The sequence below is a fragment of the Chiroxiphia lanceolata genome, chromosome Z (assembly GCF_009829145.1).
Source record: "Chiroxiphia lanceolata isolate bChiLan1 chromosome Z, bChiLan1.pri, whole genome shotgun sequence".
NCBI lineage: Eukaryota > Metazoa > Chordata > Aves > Passeriformes > Pipridae > Chiroxiphia > Chiroxiphia lanceolata.
The window spans coordinates 29,367,139-29,385,292 of NC_045671.1; the positions used below are offsets into that span (position 1 = coordinate 29,367,139).

The 18,154-nt window shown below is 40.4% G+C and overlaps 1 protein-coding gene across 1 annotated transcript in view; it reads right to left on the reverse strand.

The window, feature by feature from the left end:
- Nucleotides 1–9,291: 9,291 nt before the first annotated feature.
- The window catches only part of FREM1 (FRAS1 related extracellular matrix 1), a 66,129-nt gene continuing 57,266 nt past the window's right edge, over nucleotides 9,292–18,154 (reverse strand). Inside the window, exons 36-37 of the mRNA XM_032676489.1 lie at nucleotides 11,969–12,054; nucleotides 9,292–10,652 (exon numbers count right to left, since the gene is read on the reverse strand). Of these exons, the coding sequence (XP_032532380.1) occupies nucleotides 10,453–10,652; nucleotides 11,969–12,054 (286 nt within the window). The 3' untranslated portion in view covers nucleotides 9,292–10,452. The remainder of the gene's footprint in view (nucleotides 10,653–11,968; nucleotides 12,055–18,154) is intronic.

Genomic DNA, 18,154 nt, shown 5'->3' on the forward strand with positions numbered 1-18,154 from the left:
GATCCTGGAAAGTGCAACCCTGTTGACCTGCTGCTATTGCAGTGAAAGTAGTGTGCTAGCTTTATACAAGAGCCTGGTGTCAGCTTATGGCTGCTGTCTGTGTGCAGAGGAGGGGAGGGCTCAGGGGACACCCTGGTGTGTCTAATTGCATTCATTTACTGTAGATTACAATTATGATAGGGGAGTTTGTGCTAATGAAACTCTGCTCTCAATGTGGATTATGTGTATTAGAAGTTCCTATCTAAAATCTAGTAACCCAGGATGTTGTGGGGGACAGAAGGAGTCAGCAGGAGGAAATGTTTGGATAAGATATCTAGTTTAGGCCTAGGAATTAAGGAAACATTTGAGGTTGTGTATTAGAATGTTCAATGTCTTCATTGTTTATTTTGCCTTTCATTCCATAGAGCCAGAGCCTGTCAAAATAGGGAGTGTTATTTCATTACAGTAGGAAAAGGTAAGCGATTGAAGTTTTCTAAAAAAGGAAGGTGGATTTTGAGACTTCAAATCAGACCACATTTTCAAAAATTAAGTCTGACTTTGGTCTTTCAGGTTTGGGATACGCCCACTGCCAACTGACCAAACTGGTGCTCAGGCACTTAGAAGAATCTGGCAGGGAGCACTAGCCCTCACAGTAGGTTTGCAGCTGCTGGAATGCAGACATGTCACTAGCACAAAGTAAAAGGTCTCAGGGTGAAGAAACTCTGCTTCCTAGATTCTCAAAGATTAACTGACAGTACCATATCCTGTACATGCACCAAAGACACTACAGGCATCCTATGAAGCTGGTAAACAAAATGAGCATTTAAACAAAGCATGTTAGAACAGACATATTTTATGATTCTAGCCATCAATGTCTTAATAGAAATACCTAAAGACTACTAGATCTTAAAATGGAGGCATCTTTTGCAAAATTACCATGCTATGTACCATGCAAAAAAAAAAAAAAAAATCTGCTAGAACATCATATAGAGAAAAGTTTTGGGAGAAGGAAAACTTATTTTCAGTAAAAATTGCAAACATTGATCCTAATATGAAAATACTAAAAAGGAATTCTGCATCAGATAATTTGCCATTTACGTACTCTAATCTCTCTTCACATACCTGTTTCTACCGGAGTCTAGCAATAGACTCTGAAGTTTGTATTATTCTTGAATATGTAGGTAGTGTGTACTAGATGTATGAAGTTATTTGACTTTTAATTTCCAGGAAATTAGTTTATTGCCTGATAATTGAAGTAAAGTGATTGCCTACTAATGCCCTTGTGAGACACTGACTTAAAACTTTAGCACAAAGTTAGTGGAGGTCTAGAGGTTTTCCATACTGCAGAATTCATTTGAGTTAAAATTTGTTCTCATCTCGTGATCCATCCTGAGAGAGAAGTGCATGTAGCTCCAGCAAGAATGAGTTTCACACACCAGCATTAGAATGTATTTGTGCCTTCACCTCAGTGGGATGATTTCATTAAGGGAAGCACAGCCATCAAACACAAGCTTTATTACTCTGTACTTTCTGCCAAAAGCAATTTAAACTACCAGTGGTTTGGTGCCTTCCTTAAGTCTCAAGTTTGCCCTGGGAGGGCAGATTCTCCCACAATTATCAGAAGTGAAATAATGGAAATTACTGGCATCTGGAATAAGATCAGCTGTGAGGTGTGCACACAAGAAGCCCTTGCATCATATTTACACAAGTGTGTGCAGCATTAGGGTGGAGCAACAATGAGTCAAGAGGATTAATTTGATGGTAGATAAGTAAGTAGAATTCTCACATCATATCTGTATTGGCCAACAATTTGAACTAAAGCAGTTGTCCCTTGTAAATAAAATACTCTTTTTCTGATGCATGTTGGTAACAATCATTCAAAATTATTCAGAAAAGATAGAAACATTAAATTTTGAGTTTTTCTTCTTTTTTTCCTCTTTATTTTAGTTGCTGAAGAGACACAAGACTAGGCTGATACTCAAACCTATGTATTATGTTGTGTTATATTGACACAGAGTATCTGAGACATTTGCCAGTGCCTTTCAAAATGAGGCAACATATATTTGAAGCAACGTATATATTTGCAGATACATCTAAGTATGTCTCTGTCAATGTAGATAAAAATTAAGTAACTGGAATAATTCGACTACCAGACTATGTAAACTAAACTGGACTGGGTTATTGATGCAGTGCAAATGATAACAAGGAATATATAAAAATCTTAGTATTGACATATATGTATAGATGTTGATGTTATGTTTGCAGTACAATGGCACTGAAAAAAACCTGTCCAAGATAAGGATCCATTTCCATTATGTACTCTTCTGTCATGTAACATACAACAAGAAGAAAGGCCTGCCTTTGAGGGCTTCAGATGTAAAGGCACAAAATATTATTTACAGAAGTGTAGGGAAGAAGACTGAAGCAAATCAGTGTCAGCAAGTAACTTCACAAGCTGGTCCGCAACCCAAAGGCTGATAAAGGAGCCCTCTTCACTTCTAGGTCAAGCCAGTTCTAGTTCATGGGTTTTCTTGGATGATTTTACCTAAGATCTGCTGAGAACCAAAAGCAGCATGCCAGCTCTGGTTCTGCCAGGCAAGTCTAACAATGTTCCTTCATGCCTACAATAGTATGCCATGGCTGATTTCCAGGAGACAAAGTTGGTAAGAAATGGGACCTGGCACATCTGGGCACACTTTGTTCCATATTTAAATACTGCCTAAATGTGTTTCAGAGTCAGCTGCCTGTGTTACTGTGCACAGGTAGTAGATCTCTTCTTAGCTTCTCAGCTCTGGCAGGAACCTGCCTGCTTTATGGGAAGGCATCCCAGCTCAGACAGTGATCTCAGAGTAATTCTGAAATTAAAAATAGTAAGCATTTGCAAGTCTCTTTGTGGTGACATCAACTACATAGACCAATAATTGACTACAGGAGTTGGACTGGACACATAATCATTATGTTCCAAATACAGCTAATCTCAGATTTCTACAAAAAACAATGCCATCTCTTTTCTAAAAACTTGTTTTCCTGCCTAATTACCCTTTCATATAAGCATAGCATATGTTTTCGCTGTATTTTCATTGTTAAATCTTGTGGCTAAATGCAGCAGTGTCTTTCAAGCAGGCTTTGATTTGCCTTCATAGTAGCAATTTATGCAGGACACTGTTTTCACTAGAAATAGTCACTGTGAATGTTTGCCCATCCTTTTAAAACTGTCAGGTCTATAGATGACAAGTGCTATGCAAATGCAAAGTGGTATTATTCATTTGTTTCAGAGCCAAAGTTTATTCAGTCATTATGGACATAAACTGAGTAATTAGCTATGGTGCCAGTTGATGCCTAAAAATAATTCTTGAGTAGTGCTTGAATTACTTGCCTTCTGTTGAGCTAAATAGTCTCATCATACCATGGTTGATGATTAAATCCTTAAAATGGATTTTATAGATTACAGTCCAATTCAATATCTTATCATTTGACAAAACACATTCTATGTAGACAAACTGGTATCCAGATACATCTTTTACAGTTTCCATATGAAGATCTCAGAACTAAAGAATTAGCACTATGCAGTCTATTCTCCAATTATTGTATTTATCAAAGAAGGCCATCTGTGGTCTTTGTTTTACAGAGTTTCAGGGAAACAGATCACATACAGGCCTTGTGGGAAATTTGTAATTACAAAACTGAAAGGCTTTTTACAAGGTATGAAATGAAAGAACAGACAATAGGTCTGTTTAGTTTTGTACCTTCAACCTTAGATATTCTACATCATGAATTCCCCCTTTGCTATTCTGTTTCAAGTCCTCTGTTGCACTTCTTTCTTCACTCATTTAAATCTTCCTGTTCGCATTTCTCTGTTCTTTTCTGTATGCTGTGGCAACAGAACTGAGAACAGTATTGTTTCCTACTGCAGGCAAAATGCAGGTGCTCACACTTGAAAATGTTCATTCATGTCTTGAGCAGGGCTAGGATGAGTGTCCTTTCATGTGTATTGGCCCATGCTCTTGTGTCTGTAGGTACACACAGATGATGCAATGGAAGGTTCTCTCCCTATTATAATTGTCAGACTCGTAAGTTTTGAACAGGTGTCCACCTTCTGAAGCGTCTCCTGAATGGTACTGGCACATATATACTGCCTGAGAGTATATCCAATTTCAGAATCATAGAATCATAGAGTCATGGAATCGATTGGGTTGGAAAAGACCTCCAAGATCATCAAGTCCAACCTTTGATCCAACACCACCGTGGTTACTAGACCATGGCACTAAGTGCCACATCCAGTCGCATCTTAAAAATCTCCAGGGACGGTGAATCCACCGCTTCCCTGGGCAGCCCATTCCAATGTCTGATTACTCTCTCTGTAAAAAATTTTTTCCTAATATCCAACCTAAACCTCCCCTGGCACAGCTTAAGACCATGCCCTCTTGTCCTACTGCTGGTTGCCTGGGAGAAGAGACCAACCCCCACCTGGCTACAACCTCCTTTCAGGAAGTTATAGAGAGTGATGAGGTCTCCGCAGAGCCTCCTCTTCTCCAGACTAAACAACCCCAGCTCCCTCAGCCTCTCCTCATAGGACTTGTGCTCGAGTCCCTTCACCAGCCTCGTTGCTCTTCTCTGGACCTGCTCCAGCACCTCAATATCCTTCCTGAACTGAGGGGCCCAGAACCAGACACAGCACTCGAGGTGTGGCCTCACCAATGCTGAGTACAGGGGAAGAATCACTTCCCTGGACCTGCTGGTCACACTGTTCTGATCCAGGCCAGGATGCCATTGGCCTTCTTGGCCACCTGGGCACACTGCTGGCTCATGTTCAGCTTCTTGTCAATCCAGACTCCCAGGTCTCTTTCTGCCTGACTGCTCTCCAGCCATTCTGTGCCCAGCCTGTAGCACTGCAGGGGGTTGTTGGGGCCAAAGTGCAGGACCCAGCACTTGGCCTTGTTGAACCTCATCCTGTTGGAATCAGCCCAACTCTCCAGTCTGTCCAGGTCCCTCTGAAGAGCCCTCCTGCCTTCCAGTAGATCAACACTCCACCCCAGGTTGGTGTCATTTGCAAATGTGCTGATAATGGACTCAATCCCCTCATCCAGATCGTCAATAAAGATATTAAACAAGACTGGGCCCAACACTGATCCCTGGGGGACACCACTAGTGACCGGCTGCCAACCGGGTGCAGCCCCGTTCAACACCACTCTCTGGGCCCAGCCCTCCAACCAGTTCCTAACCCGGCACAGAGTGCCCCTGTCCAAGCCGTGGGCTGCCAGCTTTTCCAGGAGTATGCCACGGGAGATGATGTCAAAGGCTTTGCTGAAGTCCAGATAGACACATCCACAGCCTTCCCCTCATCCACCAGGCGAGTCACCTGATTATAGAAGGAGATCAGATTGGTCAGACAGGACCTGCCCATCCTAAACCCATGCTGGCTGAGTCTGATCCTTTGTCCATCCTGTAGGTGTTCTGTGACTGCTTAGGGTGATCTCCTCCATAACCTTGCCAGGCCCTGAGGTCAGACTGACAGGCCTGTAGTTTCCCGAGTCCTCCTTCCAGCCCTTTTTGTGGATCAGCGTGACATTTGCCAACTTCCAATCATCTGGGACCTCTCCAGTGAGCCAGGGCTGTTGGTAGATGATGGAGAGCAGCTTGGTGAGCTCTTCCACCAGCTCCCCCATCACCCTAGGATGGATCCCATCTAGTCCCATAGACCTGTGAGGATCCAAGTGGCTCAGTAGCTTGCTAACTGTTTCCTCCTGGATTACAGGGGGCTACTCGGCTTCCTGTCTCTGTCTACCAGCTCCAGAGGCCAGTTGTCCTGAGGACAACCTGTCTTACTGTTGAAAACTGAGGCAAAGAAGGTGTGAAGTACATCACCCTTTTCCTCATCTTTGGTGACTATGTTCCCCCCATGTCCAACAAGAATGGAGGTTTTCCTTGACCCTCCTTTTGCTATTGATGTATTTGTAGAAGCACTTCTTGTTATCCCTATCAGAAGTCGCTAGATTGAGTTCAAATTGTGCCTTTGTCTCTCTAATTTTCTTTCTACATGACCTAACTATATTCCTAGATTCTTCATGAGTTCTTCAGAACCAGCCTGAGGAGCTCTCTTGGGTACGTGCTTCATTGCTTCAGGTTGCTAACTGTGGGACAGGGGAGAAAGAATCTGGGCAAAGACACGTCTTTTTAGGTTGTCGTAAACAATTTGAGAGAGAGAGAGATGATTCACTGAAGAGTTTGACAACAGAAACAAAATGTTCATGACATTCCTAGGAAGAAGATGCAGATAGGATTTAATTAAAGTAAAAATATATTTATACGTATTTGAAAATTTCATCTGTATGAATAAAATTATATTCTTTTACTCACTGTGCTTATAACCAGTACTTCAGATACCAGATTCCCATTCACAGAATCACAGAATTGTTAGGGTTGGAAGGGACCTCTGGAGATCACCCAGTGGCCAAGGCAGGGTCACCTAGAGCAGGTTACACAGGAACACGTCCAGGTGAGTTTTGAATACTCCAGAGAGGGAAACCATGAGCTCCCTGAACAGCCTGTTCCAGTGCTCTGCCACCTTCAAAGTAAAGAAATTCTTCCTCACATTGAGGTGGAACTTATGTTCTAGTTTATGGCCACTACTTCTTGTCTGTTGCTGGGCACCGTTCAAAAGAATCTGGCACCATCCTCTTGACACCTAGCTTTCAGATCTTTGTATTGATGAAATCCCCTCTAAGTCTTCTCTTCTCTAGACTAAACAGGCCCAGCTCCCTCAGTTTCTCCTCATAAGAGAAGTTAACTCATGGTACAAAGAGAATCTAACTCATGGTACAAATGTGATTATAATATTAATTCAAGAACAGGCCCAAGCAGAAGAAGAAACAGAATTCAGAAACTGCATAAAGTAAACATCAGGTATATTATGCTTAACTCTAAGTGCATTTCTACTATGCTAAACACTATAGCTTTATCACTTGAGAAAAAGGTTTTGAGATGATGAAATTAAGTACATATTTACCAAAGTATATTTTGGTTTTTTTATTAGAATACATAACAGAGTTAAACATAACAATATATTTAGCATGCTGAATACAAGAATTGCAGTAGCACCAGTTTTGTGATGTAAATAATGTAGAATCACAGTATTCACTGAATCTTACACATAATTCTCTCCAAATTATTTTTATAATTTGAGTTAATAAAGACTTGAAAACATTCAGTGAGTTTCCATGTGTAGGAAAAAAAAAACTTTTTTGATATTTTTCAGACTAAAAACTTGATAATGTAAAGTTAATAGCAACACAAATATTTTAGAATATTTTGGTTTGGAAAAAATGTTCCTGTGACCGGTTGCCTAGCCATTTTTTTATAACCGTTGTCTTTGAGTCAACTACTTTTCTATCAAATTTGTTTGAAATTGGTCAACATATTTAAAAGATATTTGACAGGGAGTGAAGGTGGTTAAAAGTGACAAGCACACAAAGAACTCACATTGCCCATCACTCTATAGAAATCTAGTCTAACTACTGAGTTCTTTTCACTGAGCAGTTGCATCTTGGTTCTATTGCTCTTAAAAGATATGTGGATAGTTCTGGTGAAATAAATCCTTTGTTTATCCAGAAAGTGTGATATCCATAGGTGAACACCAGAATTTACACGCTCCTTATTCTTACTTTCAGCCTTTTGAAATTCCCCTGCTGATACTGATCCTCTAAATACTGGTTTTTACCTGAGTTTACTCAGTCTAATTCAAAAGTATTGAAGACTGGAAAAATCCCCAAAGCTCCTCAGGGTTTTAGGCCCATCCTTTACTAAACTTCTTAGATGCAATAATTTCCTATGTCAACAGGAAAAAAACCCTTATTTTTGCTTTCCCTGATCCGAGTATGCTGTATTCATTGAACTCTAGTATTCTAATAATAAAAATAAAAGTTGTAAAAATCTCTGAAAAAATACTTCTCTTTTAAGGACAGAAAAAATAAAATTTATTAATAAACATTTGGAACAATTGATTATGTTGAAAAACAATACAGCAGCCTTTCAGAGCAGAAATAAACTTGCACTGCAATATAAGAATTTTTGTTTCATTAGTGTATTCTATTAGGTATAATTAGAACAGTAGCACATACAGTTTGCACACCTAACATTCTGTTGTGTAGTGAATCTTCATACTCTGCAATCACTTTAAGGCAGTTCAAATGAAATACAGAAAAGGGAAAATTTCCCCTCTTCTCACAAAAACAAACTTGAGGTCACTGTTGTCTCAGATAGCATGAGTCATTTATTAGTTACTGATCAAGTAATAAGCACCTTTTTCAAATTCCCTCTCCACTGATATAATTCATTTATTAAATAATTCAGAGAGGTATTTGAGGAATCTCAATAGGTTTTATAAAGATAGCACCAATAAACTCTACAGCTTTTATTAAAAGAGGGTCATAAAGAAATAAAAGTTTATGCTTGTGTCTCTCTTAGTCAGCTTTCCCTGGAATTCCATAACATACCACTGAGAGATCTCAAGAGTGCTTTTTTAGATGCTAATTTTTTTCTGTAATGAAAACTATCAGAAATAAAATCAGGTCTGGATGGGTACTCAGGAGTACCTGGTTTGGAGACAATTAGCCTATATATGTTGATTTAGAAAACTCCTTAAACAAAAGAGTTAATGTATAGAAAAAGTGTCTAGAAGCTTGTCATAAATATTATCATTTAAAAAAAGGGAAAACAAAAAGGAAAAAGAGAGAAATCCTGGAAATATTTTTGTCTGTATCTGTTGATAGCAACAGTAAGAGTGAGGAAGCTCTGTCCACAGTTCTTTTTTCTCTGATTTTGTAATGCACTTATGTTTATAGGCAACAGCCCTTTCAGAAATGTTCTTTCCTATATACAAAGACTGTCCAGCTACTCACATGCGTATTGATTTAACTTATCACAAGCAAGGAGGGAGGATGAATAAACAGTGCACACCAGAGGCAAGGAAGAGGGATATATAACCCCTGAAAGTGTCCCTCAGCCCAGAGAGGAGAGGTGATTCTGTTGCATCCGTCCCTTGCAGGACTGAGAAGTTGCTGTGAGGAACCTTAGAAGGAGGTTTTGCACCTTTGGGGCAAAATTGATCCAGAGGGGATGATTAAGATGATTAAGGGGAGGATCAACTGGTGGCAGCTGGCAGACAGATGGGGGGGATGAGAGTTCATAGGTACAGGGTAAATTTACCCCAATCAGTACCAGACCAACTGTCACCCACTGGGCAAAGAGAGAGTTTGAGGGGAGCTTTAATTTTATATTTTTTGGGAAACTTATGCCTGGTTTCTTTTTTTTTTCAATGTTAAGGCCGGCAGTAAGAAGGTTCTAAAGCAAGCTTTTGACAGGTCAAATATAAATTTATTACTATGTTACAAAATGGTTATACTGCAACTGCGTATATCTAAAATAATAACTTATGGCCAGCTGTTTTTTTTCCTATTAACGGCTGATTTTAAACTCTTTCTCAGAAATAAATCTGGATTTTTAAATATTATTTATAAACCTCAAATCCCTAATAAGGACTTAGATTAATACTTTTCAAAAGTCATAGCTGCTTTAGTACAAAATATGTCTCATGATTACATTGGTTTATACACACATATAAATCCTATTGATGTTCATGTGTCACTGAATATCCCAAGATAATATTCTAGGATTAAGCTTCAATATTTTTTTAATAAATCATGCTTTTGATATAACATTAGATGTAGAGATGTCCCATTATTTAATTACACTAAAAATTACACCAGTATCCTGCAATTCAAAAAAACAATGAAAAATTTTGGTTAGGAATATGAAACAATATGCAACTCTGTATGAACAGATCCATAGGGATCCAAAGCTGGCCTTGGGAGGTAGGGAAAAAACAAAACTTTGCTCCTGTTGTACTCTGTCACTAAATCCAGCCATTGGTACTTTTGTAAGACATTGCACTAAGGCATCAACCAAAGAAGCCCTGTGTACTTACATGATGTCACTCCCCTCATCACCCAAGAGGACCTGGTTCTAGCCAAAAGTCTGCCCCCATTTTCACCCCCAGCAGTCTTCCTCCTTTTGTGACTGCAGTTTTTATTGCAAACAAATTAAAGCAACAGCCAATTCACAACCCCTCCTTAAGAGCAAAGCAAATCAACTGATTTGCTACTTTTTTTTTTTTTTAAAGTACTTTTACAAAGAAATGTGATGAAAGCTTTGAGGGCTAGCTATTTGGTGTAAAAATACATACGAGTAAGTGATGCATCAATGTCTTTGGGGAGAATTCAAAACTTAATCTAGACTTAAACTTTGCAATGGACCTCTGTACCTTGGTTAGAGGCAGTGCATCTGCACCTCTGGCAGCATATAACATAAACCTTGCTGATAATCAGCACAGTTTTCTAACTGCACTCCCATGTCTGCAGATAACACAGTGAAACAGCATGAATGTCCATTTATGCTTTCACAGGCATCCTCCATTCCTTACAACTTTCTTGAACATATATAGCTGTTTGGTCTGACATTCTTGCAGTCAGTTGTTTGCCATTTTCCTCGCTTCTGCACAAATACACAATTTCTTCCTCTCACTGGAAAGCGGTTGGAGCCTCTTCTCCAGTTTATGTAGGTTACAGGTTCTCCTCCGTTCCACTCCCAATGTCCAGGATTGACTTGGTCATTCAAGCCTGTGTGAAATCAGTAAGACCAAATCAGTGATGTTTATTGTCTCTGGAGCCTGATGCCAAGAGAAGTATGTTGTTCTATATCTTTGTTGAAAAATGCATACAATTTAGCGCTGAGAAAAACCCATCTGATGGAACACAAATAAAACACGCTATAGTATTTAATTAGGCCACTTGAATCACAATTAGGGCCATCTGAATAAGAAAAATATACTTTTCTACATTAGCACCTATCTAAAATGTTTTTCCTCTTTCCATCTAACACGTGTCTATGCCTTCACAGGTTTCTGTTCTGATACTTGAGATGGCAAGGAGAATATTATATTCTAGTCTGGGCAGCCTCAGATGCCTTCAGATTTCTTCTGAATGTAAAATCCTGCAGATGATTTTAGACCTTGTTTACACCATTTAGATTAACAGTTGTAAAATTAGGTTGTGTTAATTAGCACAACATAAAACATAATCTTTTCACTTAGCCTGTGACTTAATAAGAGAGTAAGGTGGGTGGCATATTTTTAGATAAGACTTGTCTTCTTAAGAGTGACCAAGATCAGAAAAATTGACATAACAGTCTTGTAGTCTTTATTCTTGTCAGCAGAATTTATTTCTCTCAGGTTAACAAATCATGAGACTACTAAACAAGATTCCAAACTAACTGTATTTTTTAAAGTTAATTTAGTATAGCTAGTAAATTAATCTCAGAAAATTACTTAGAGCTGACAATTGCAGATCAGAATTGAAAAATAAGAACCAAATTGAGGACAGTATAGCAGAAACAAGAAGACCCATCTGAATTCTTTCCATTTCTCACTAAATAAAATGTGCATAATAAGAACTAGCTAAATCTAAAATGATATGATGAAATGTTCTTTAGGTGATCATCTAATTAATTCATAAGAATTCTGACACAAGATGGCATCATTAATTTAGCAGGAACATACATAATTGTTTAAAGTTAAAACTAACAAATAAAAAAAAGCTAAATTAAAGATAAATAAAATAACAGTCAAAAGAATGATGAGATAAACAAAAGTGTAGGAGCTATTTTCATCAGCTTGTGTTAAAATGGGAAAGGTTTCAAAACAAAAACTATCCAGCAATGGGCAACACGATAAACTCTTCTTTTTGATAAAGACTTATAAAATGAGTGAGGTAAATTATGCTTTTGGCTTATGCTTTGCTCTGAAGTAATAAAAGCAGCAGAAAGTTGAGTATAATGCAATGTTTGAAAACTGGGCTGGAATTGCTGTGGCAGTTCCTGCTTTTCAAAGTGCACAGCAATTTAATGCTCAGAGAGGACAGGCAGTGGATGTACTTGCCTATCCAAAAGGGCATCCTCCCACCGAAGTCCCACAGCCACTGCATGTGTTGTTCATTAGCCACACTTGCTAGACTCCCCAGGTATCTAGGCTCAAGAAGAGAGGACAGAGTAATTAGCATTCCACAGAGTGACAGACAGGTCAACTTATCAACAGGGGGCACTGGTTCTAGTATAAAGCATATAAATAACCCCATGACTTACTGAAATGAAAGAATAATTACATGGAGATAAAGTTTTAAAATTGTGGATTACGTGGAGAGGAACCAAAGTCCTAGTCTCATTTTTCTGACAGAAAAATTAAATCAGCTGAGCAACTGAAAAAAAATGTATACAGAAAATACGTGCCTCATATTCACAAAATGTGTTTTAAACCATTAGCACAATTATTGATACCATATTTTCCATAAAATAATAACTTCCTTCACAAAAATCCAAGCCACTGAAAGAAAAGCCAACTTCACTCATTTGGTAGTAGAGCAGACTGTATCTTTTTAAAATCAGGTTCTAAAAAGACTGAAGCTTTGAGTAACACATTTAAGTGGTGGTGTCGTTCTGAGAAGTAATCTTAGAATGTCCTGAGTTGGAAGGGACCCACAAGGATCATTGCAGTCCAACTCCTAGCCCTGCACAAGACAGCTCCAAGAATCACACCATGTGCCTGAGAGCATTGTCTAAATACTTCTTGAACTCTGTCAGGCTTGGTACTGTGACCACTTTCATGGGGAGCCTGTTCCAGCACCCAACCACCCTCTGGGGGAAGACCTTCCCCTAATATCTAAGCTAAATCTTCCCTGTCACAGCTAACACATGCACCCTCTAAAATCAACATTCAGGCTGTCACATCATTCCCTGCATTTCTCTCTTCTCCACCTATCCCAACCTCTTTCTTCTTTAGTATTTTCATCTTTTTCAATTTTGCCTTTCAGTTGAGGTATTCTGTTTTTCCATTCTTTTATGAACCTGCACTCGGTAAATGCAGGTATACCATGGGTTTCCCAAGTTACTCTTCACAAGAAGTTTCATATCTGAAAAGGCTCTGAGGGAGCAGCCCATTCTTCAGAGGGTTGTCTACAATGGCTACACATTTTATTCACAATGGAGAGCAGTTGTGGTGTGTATAAAGCAGACTATTTCTGAATTAAGTCAATGTATGAGTTCTGCTCTGCATTTGTACCTAAAGAATGCCATATACAAAGGAGTATTTGCAAACCCTAGCCACTGAGCGGCTTTGCCAGTGACAAGTCTTCCAACTGGTACCAAACATGCAAGCACCTGCAGGCTGCTCTTAAGCCATTTAGAGGCCAATCTAAACCCTGAAGTATTAAGACAAATGGTATTCTTCAAATTTGTCAGACACTGTCAGCCATCAGTGGCTTCATTTTCCTATTTATCCGTCTTTCTGTCTGCACTGATATCATGTCAGCTATTTACATGTCATGCCTGCTGTTGCCATCCCTCTGATGCTGAGCCTTTGATGCTGGCATATCTGTCCAATATTTCTGACTGCCACTCTAACAGTGATTCCAACCCTTTCAGCCTCTCATAACATCCTGGGTGATGCTTGATAGGGCCAAAGAAAACAACATTGCTCATCAGAACATGTTTTAAGAGAGCAAAAACCCCTTTTGTAGAAGCAGAATAAGCCAACGGCTTTATGAGGTTTTGCTAATTTCAGTACTTTTGCCAGAAAACAGAAACAAAAGATCACTATTGCTCCAAATGAAGTAAAGACTGTCTTAAGAGCTGGAAAAACAACCAGGTCTCAAGAATTACAGGACAGACGTGAGTCCAATATGGAGACCATGAACAGATCTTGGGGTGCAAGCCCACCATCAAGCCTGCTGCCTAGTTAGAGACCCATGCCTGGAGCTCCCTTCCTGTTCTGAGAGTAGTGATCCCATGGATTCCATGTGATGCCAAACAAGACAGGGAAGCAGCAAAAATTTACATCAGGAGATGTTCAGAGTAGTAGTCCACAAATATTCTGCACAGTCCCTACTGCACAAATGGACCATTCCTTAATTTGGGCCCAGAGGGGAATAGTACAAAACAAATTCATTGTAATGCTGATGGAGGATGCTCCTGCTGCAAAGGCCTCCTCCATTATCCCTGCAAGTCAACCAAAACAGCAGGGGGTGGAGTCGCTCTCTGCTCTATTTTGCATGGTGGATCTGCCGAGGCCTGCAGGACAACTGGGTGTTAGCCCTCACCTGTGGAATCACAGCTGCCCTAGACAAGTAATATAGGTCCAGTCAGGGACCCTCTAAGTTCAGGGACCACCAGAAAACAAAGTATAAAGGATGTCTAAAACCAACCAGATGATACAAAACTGGGAGGGGCTGTTGACTCCCTAGAAGGCAGGGAGGCCCTGCAGAGAGACCTTGACAAATCAGAGGGCTGGGCAATCAGCAACCAAACGAAGTACAACAAGGGGAAGTGCCGGATTCTGCACCTGGAATGTTCGTACAGACTGGGGAATGAGATGCTGGAAAGCAGTGCCACAGAAAGGGACCTGGGAATCCTGGTCAAAGGCAAGTTGAATCTGAGTCAACAGTGCCCTGGCAGCCAGGAGGGCCAACCATGTACTGGGGGGCATCAGGCAAAGCATCGTCAGTCAGTCGAGGGAGGGGATTGTCCTGCTCTGTTCTGCACTGGGGCAGCCTCACCTTGAATATTGTGTCCAGTTTGGGGCACTGCAATATAAGAAAGATATTAAACTCTTAGAGAGAGTCCAAAGGAGGACAATGAAGACAGTAAAAGGCCTTGAGGGGAAGCCATATGAGCAGCAGCTGAGGTCAGTTGGTCTTTTCAGCCTGGAGAAGAGGAGATCGAAGGGGAGACCTCATTGCAGTTACAGCTTCCTTGTGAGGGGAAGAGGAGGGACAGGCACTGATCTCTTCTCTGTGGTGGCCAGAACCCAAGGGAATGGCCTGAAGTTGTATCAGGGGAGGTTTAGGTTGGGTATTAGGGAAAGGTTCTTCCCCTAGAGGGTGGTTGGGCACTGGAACAGACTCCCCAGGGCAGTGGTCACAGCACTAAGTCTAACAGAGTTCAAAAAGCATTTGGACAACACTGAGGCACATGGTATGAGTCTTGGGGATGGTCTGTGCAGGGCTAAGGATTGGACTCAATGATGCTTGTGGGTCCCTTTCATATCAGCATACTCTGTAATTCTGTGTAAACTTTCCTTACACAGAGGTGTGGCGGGATGGCTCAGAAACACTGCTCGTGTCTTTCCAAAGGGGTTAGCAACTGCCTGGTAGGGTTCGAGATTGTGCACCCGCTTATTGTACAGGTTCCCAAAACTGCACCTAGTGAAGCTCTCAGCAGGACTTCAACTGTGTCTCTCATCACAGTGAAATTTTGTGCATGGCATTTGTGCCTCTGTGTCCCAAGGGTGATATGCTTCCACTCTTCTGGGCCCATCTACCAGGCACTGAATCTCCAGTGAGCTGACAGGAGCTCTTGGAAAGTATTGTACTCCATCTTCTTCTGCAGACAAAAAGTCCAGGAAAGCAGGCTCAGTTATTTCAGGGCGTTCTCCCAGGCTAACTGCTTCAGCAGGAGCATACTGTTTCCCCTCACAGTGACTGTGGTTGCACTGACCAGATTTGGGGCTAAGGAGAGGTTTGGGCAGCAGTTTCTGTGGTATCACTACTTGCTGACCAAGAGCAAAAATAAAGCATTTTGTCTAGTTTCTGTTTAAGGACACTCAAAATCCAGGAACTAAGAAAGTTACTTCAGGTAAGCATACTTACTCCTGTTATTTCAATTGTCTTAGAAAATGTGAAAACAAAAAGTACCATTCTGTGTCAGTAACTGCTGTATCATTTATGACATACAGGGGTGGTCTGAGAAATACGTTTCAGACTTTTACTTCAATCCACATACCAGAGAGAGACTTCAGCACTGTGAAAGGAAAGCACTGAAATAGTTATAACGTTATCTAATCTTTTCTCTGTAGGAGTGCTTTCTAAATACAGCCTGAGAAACATGCATTATTGAAGACAGAACAACTGTTCTAATTGTTACACATAGTTAGGGGGTTATATGTATTGTAGGGAAATGAGATCAGTCCTGAAGGAACATACCACTTCCGATAATATTAATTACTGAACCTCTAGGCAGAGCGTCAGACACCGGAAATGACAAGATAACATTATTTATGGAGTTACTTCCTAATGTAAATTACTCAAGATAAGGAGCCATGCTATATTTCTGTGTTAAAAAGCCCACTTGAATTTGTTCCTATGGGCTTTAAAATTTTTGCCATCAAATCAAGAGCATCCTTTATCTTAGAGCAGTTGCCTAAATTAAGGAAATATTTTAGGTAGCTATTGACCTTGAAGTAGAAGTGGAAAACACTTAGCACAAAGACTTTACTGATTTTCCATTAAATTATCCAATAAGTTTTAAAGAGTCTTGTATCATTTTGTTAAATTTAACCTCAGAAGAAGCACATTTGACTAGGTATGAAGGTCTCCATAGGAAAAGAGAATATTTAATTTTAACTGTTGTAGTAAATCCACGTCCTATACTGATGTCAAAGGGGGTGGGGGGTGACTGAGAGGCTGTGCTCATCCCAGTCTTTTGTTTGGTCACCTATCCTGATGCCTTGAAATAGATGTCTAGTGTTGCTTACAACACCTTGTAGTATTCAGAACATTCAGATGAGAGTGGCAGACACGATGCAGAGCTTGCAGGAGCCCTGCACTTCCAGAATGGCAGTTGAAAGTCAGACAAGATACAATAGACTCCAGTTACCTGAATTCCCATGCTGGAGTCACTCGTAATACAGTAAGTTAAACCTGTCACTTACAGAACCAGCACAGTTTTAGGACAGGAGGGTAGCAGGCTCCATCCTGCTTTGCAGTAGGCAACACTGAGCCATCCTGAAGGATCTAACCTATTATGTTAGATGTGGTTCTGCCTATGATTCCCAAGGATTGAAGCCATATGCAGCTAATACACTAACACCAAACAAAATAACTGCCCCTGACTTACATAGCTAGCAGTAAAGGATCTGAAATCTGACCATATTTGAGCTCTATTTAAATGTTCAAGAAGATAAAGGTATAATATGACTAACAAAACAAAAGACACAACTGTGGGTTCTGTCTGTCCAGTCCTGTTCCATCCCCTCAGTGGCAGCAGTGAAACCATCTCACGTGTAAGTGAGCCCTGCTGTACTGACCCTTTGGGAGGATGTGTTCCTATGGGATAAACAAGAACTGTGACATAAATCACCAAAATTGCTTCTAAATCAGGCTGCTGTGGGATCACTCAGCCGTAATATCCCCCAGATGCTTCTCTTCATAGTGCCAAGAGCCTCTTCAGGCATACAAACAAAGCTAGAGCAACTTGCATCATGACATGCATTTATGTGTTCTGCTTCTAACCTGCACATGGAAACTGAAGAAAAGGTTGGTATATTACCTTCAACAAATGGATGCGATGTGTGTCAATAAAAGCCCAAATAGATCTGCATAAGCCCCTGCATATGTAGTTATGTCCAGACAACAACTGCTTACACAATTAATTGATAGCTTTGCTTTCATGGAATATAATCACAGAATATCAGGTTGGAAGGAAACTCAAGGATCATCTGGTCCAACCCCTCTGGCAAAAGCACAGTCCAGCCAAGAAGGGCCAGCACCCTGTCCAGATGAACCTTAAAAGTATCTGATGTCGGGGAATCCACCACTTCTCTGGGGAAACTATTCTAATGGATGGTCTCATTGTGAAAAAAAGTCTTCTCTTGTGTCTAATTGGAATCTCACTGGGAGTAACTTGTTCCCACTGCCGCTTATCTTTTCTACGTGACTCCTTGTAGAAAGGGAGTCTCCATCTTCCTTGTAGACTCCCTTTAAATGCTGGAACATGGTGATAAGGGCTTCCCTAAACCTTCTTTCCTCACAGGGCAGGCTTTCCAGTCTTTTGATCATCTTTGTGGCCCTTCTCTGGACCCTCTGCAGCCTACCCACTTCTTTTTTGTACAGCTTGTTGCCCAGTCCATCATTTCAGGATAGCAATGTTTCCTCAAGGAGGCTAGGAGGTTGGTTACTTGGAGACTGTTAGTGAATCAACTTTAACAGTGCTTGTGCTTTTCCCCTGTTCTGTGTAACAGAAAAAGTCTAGCAAGACAAATGAATAGAAGTTTAATGTCATTTTTGTAGTAATAAAA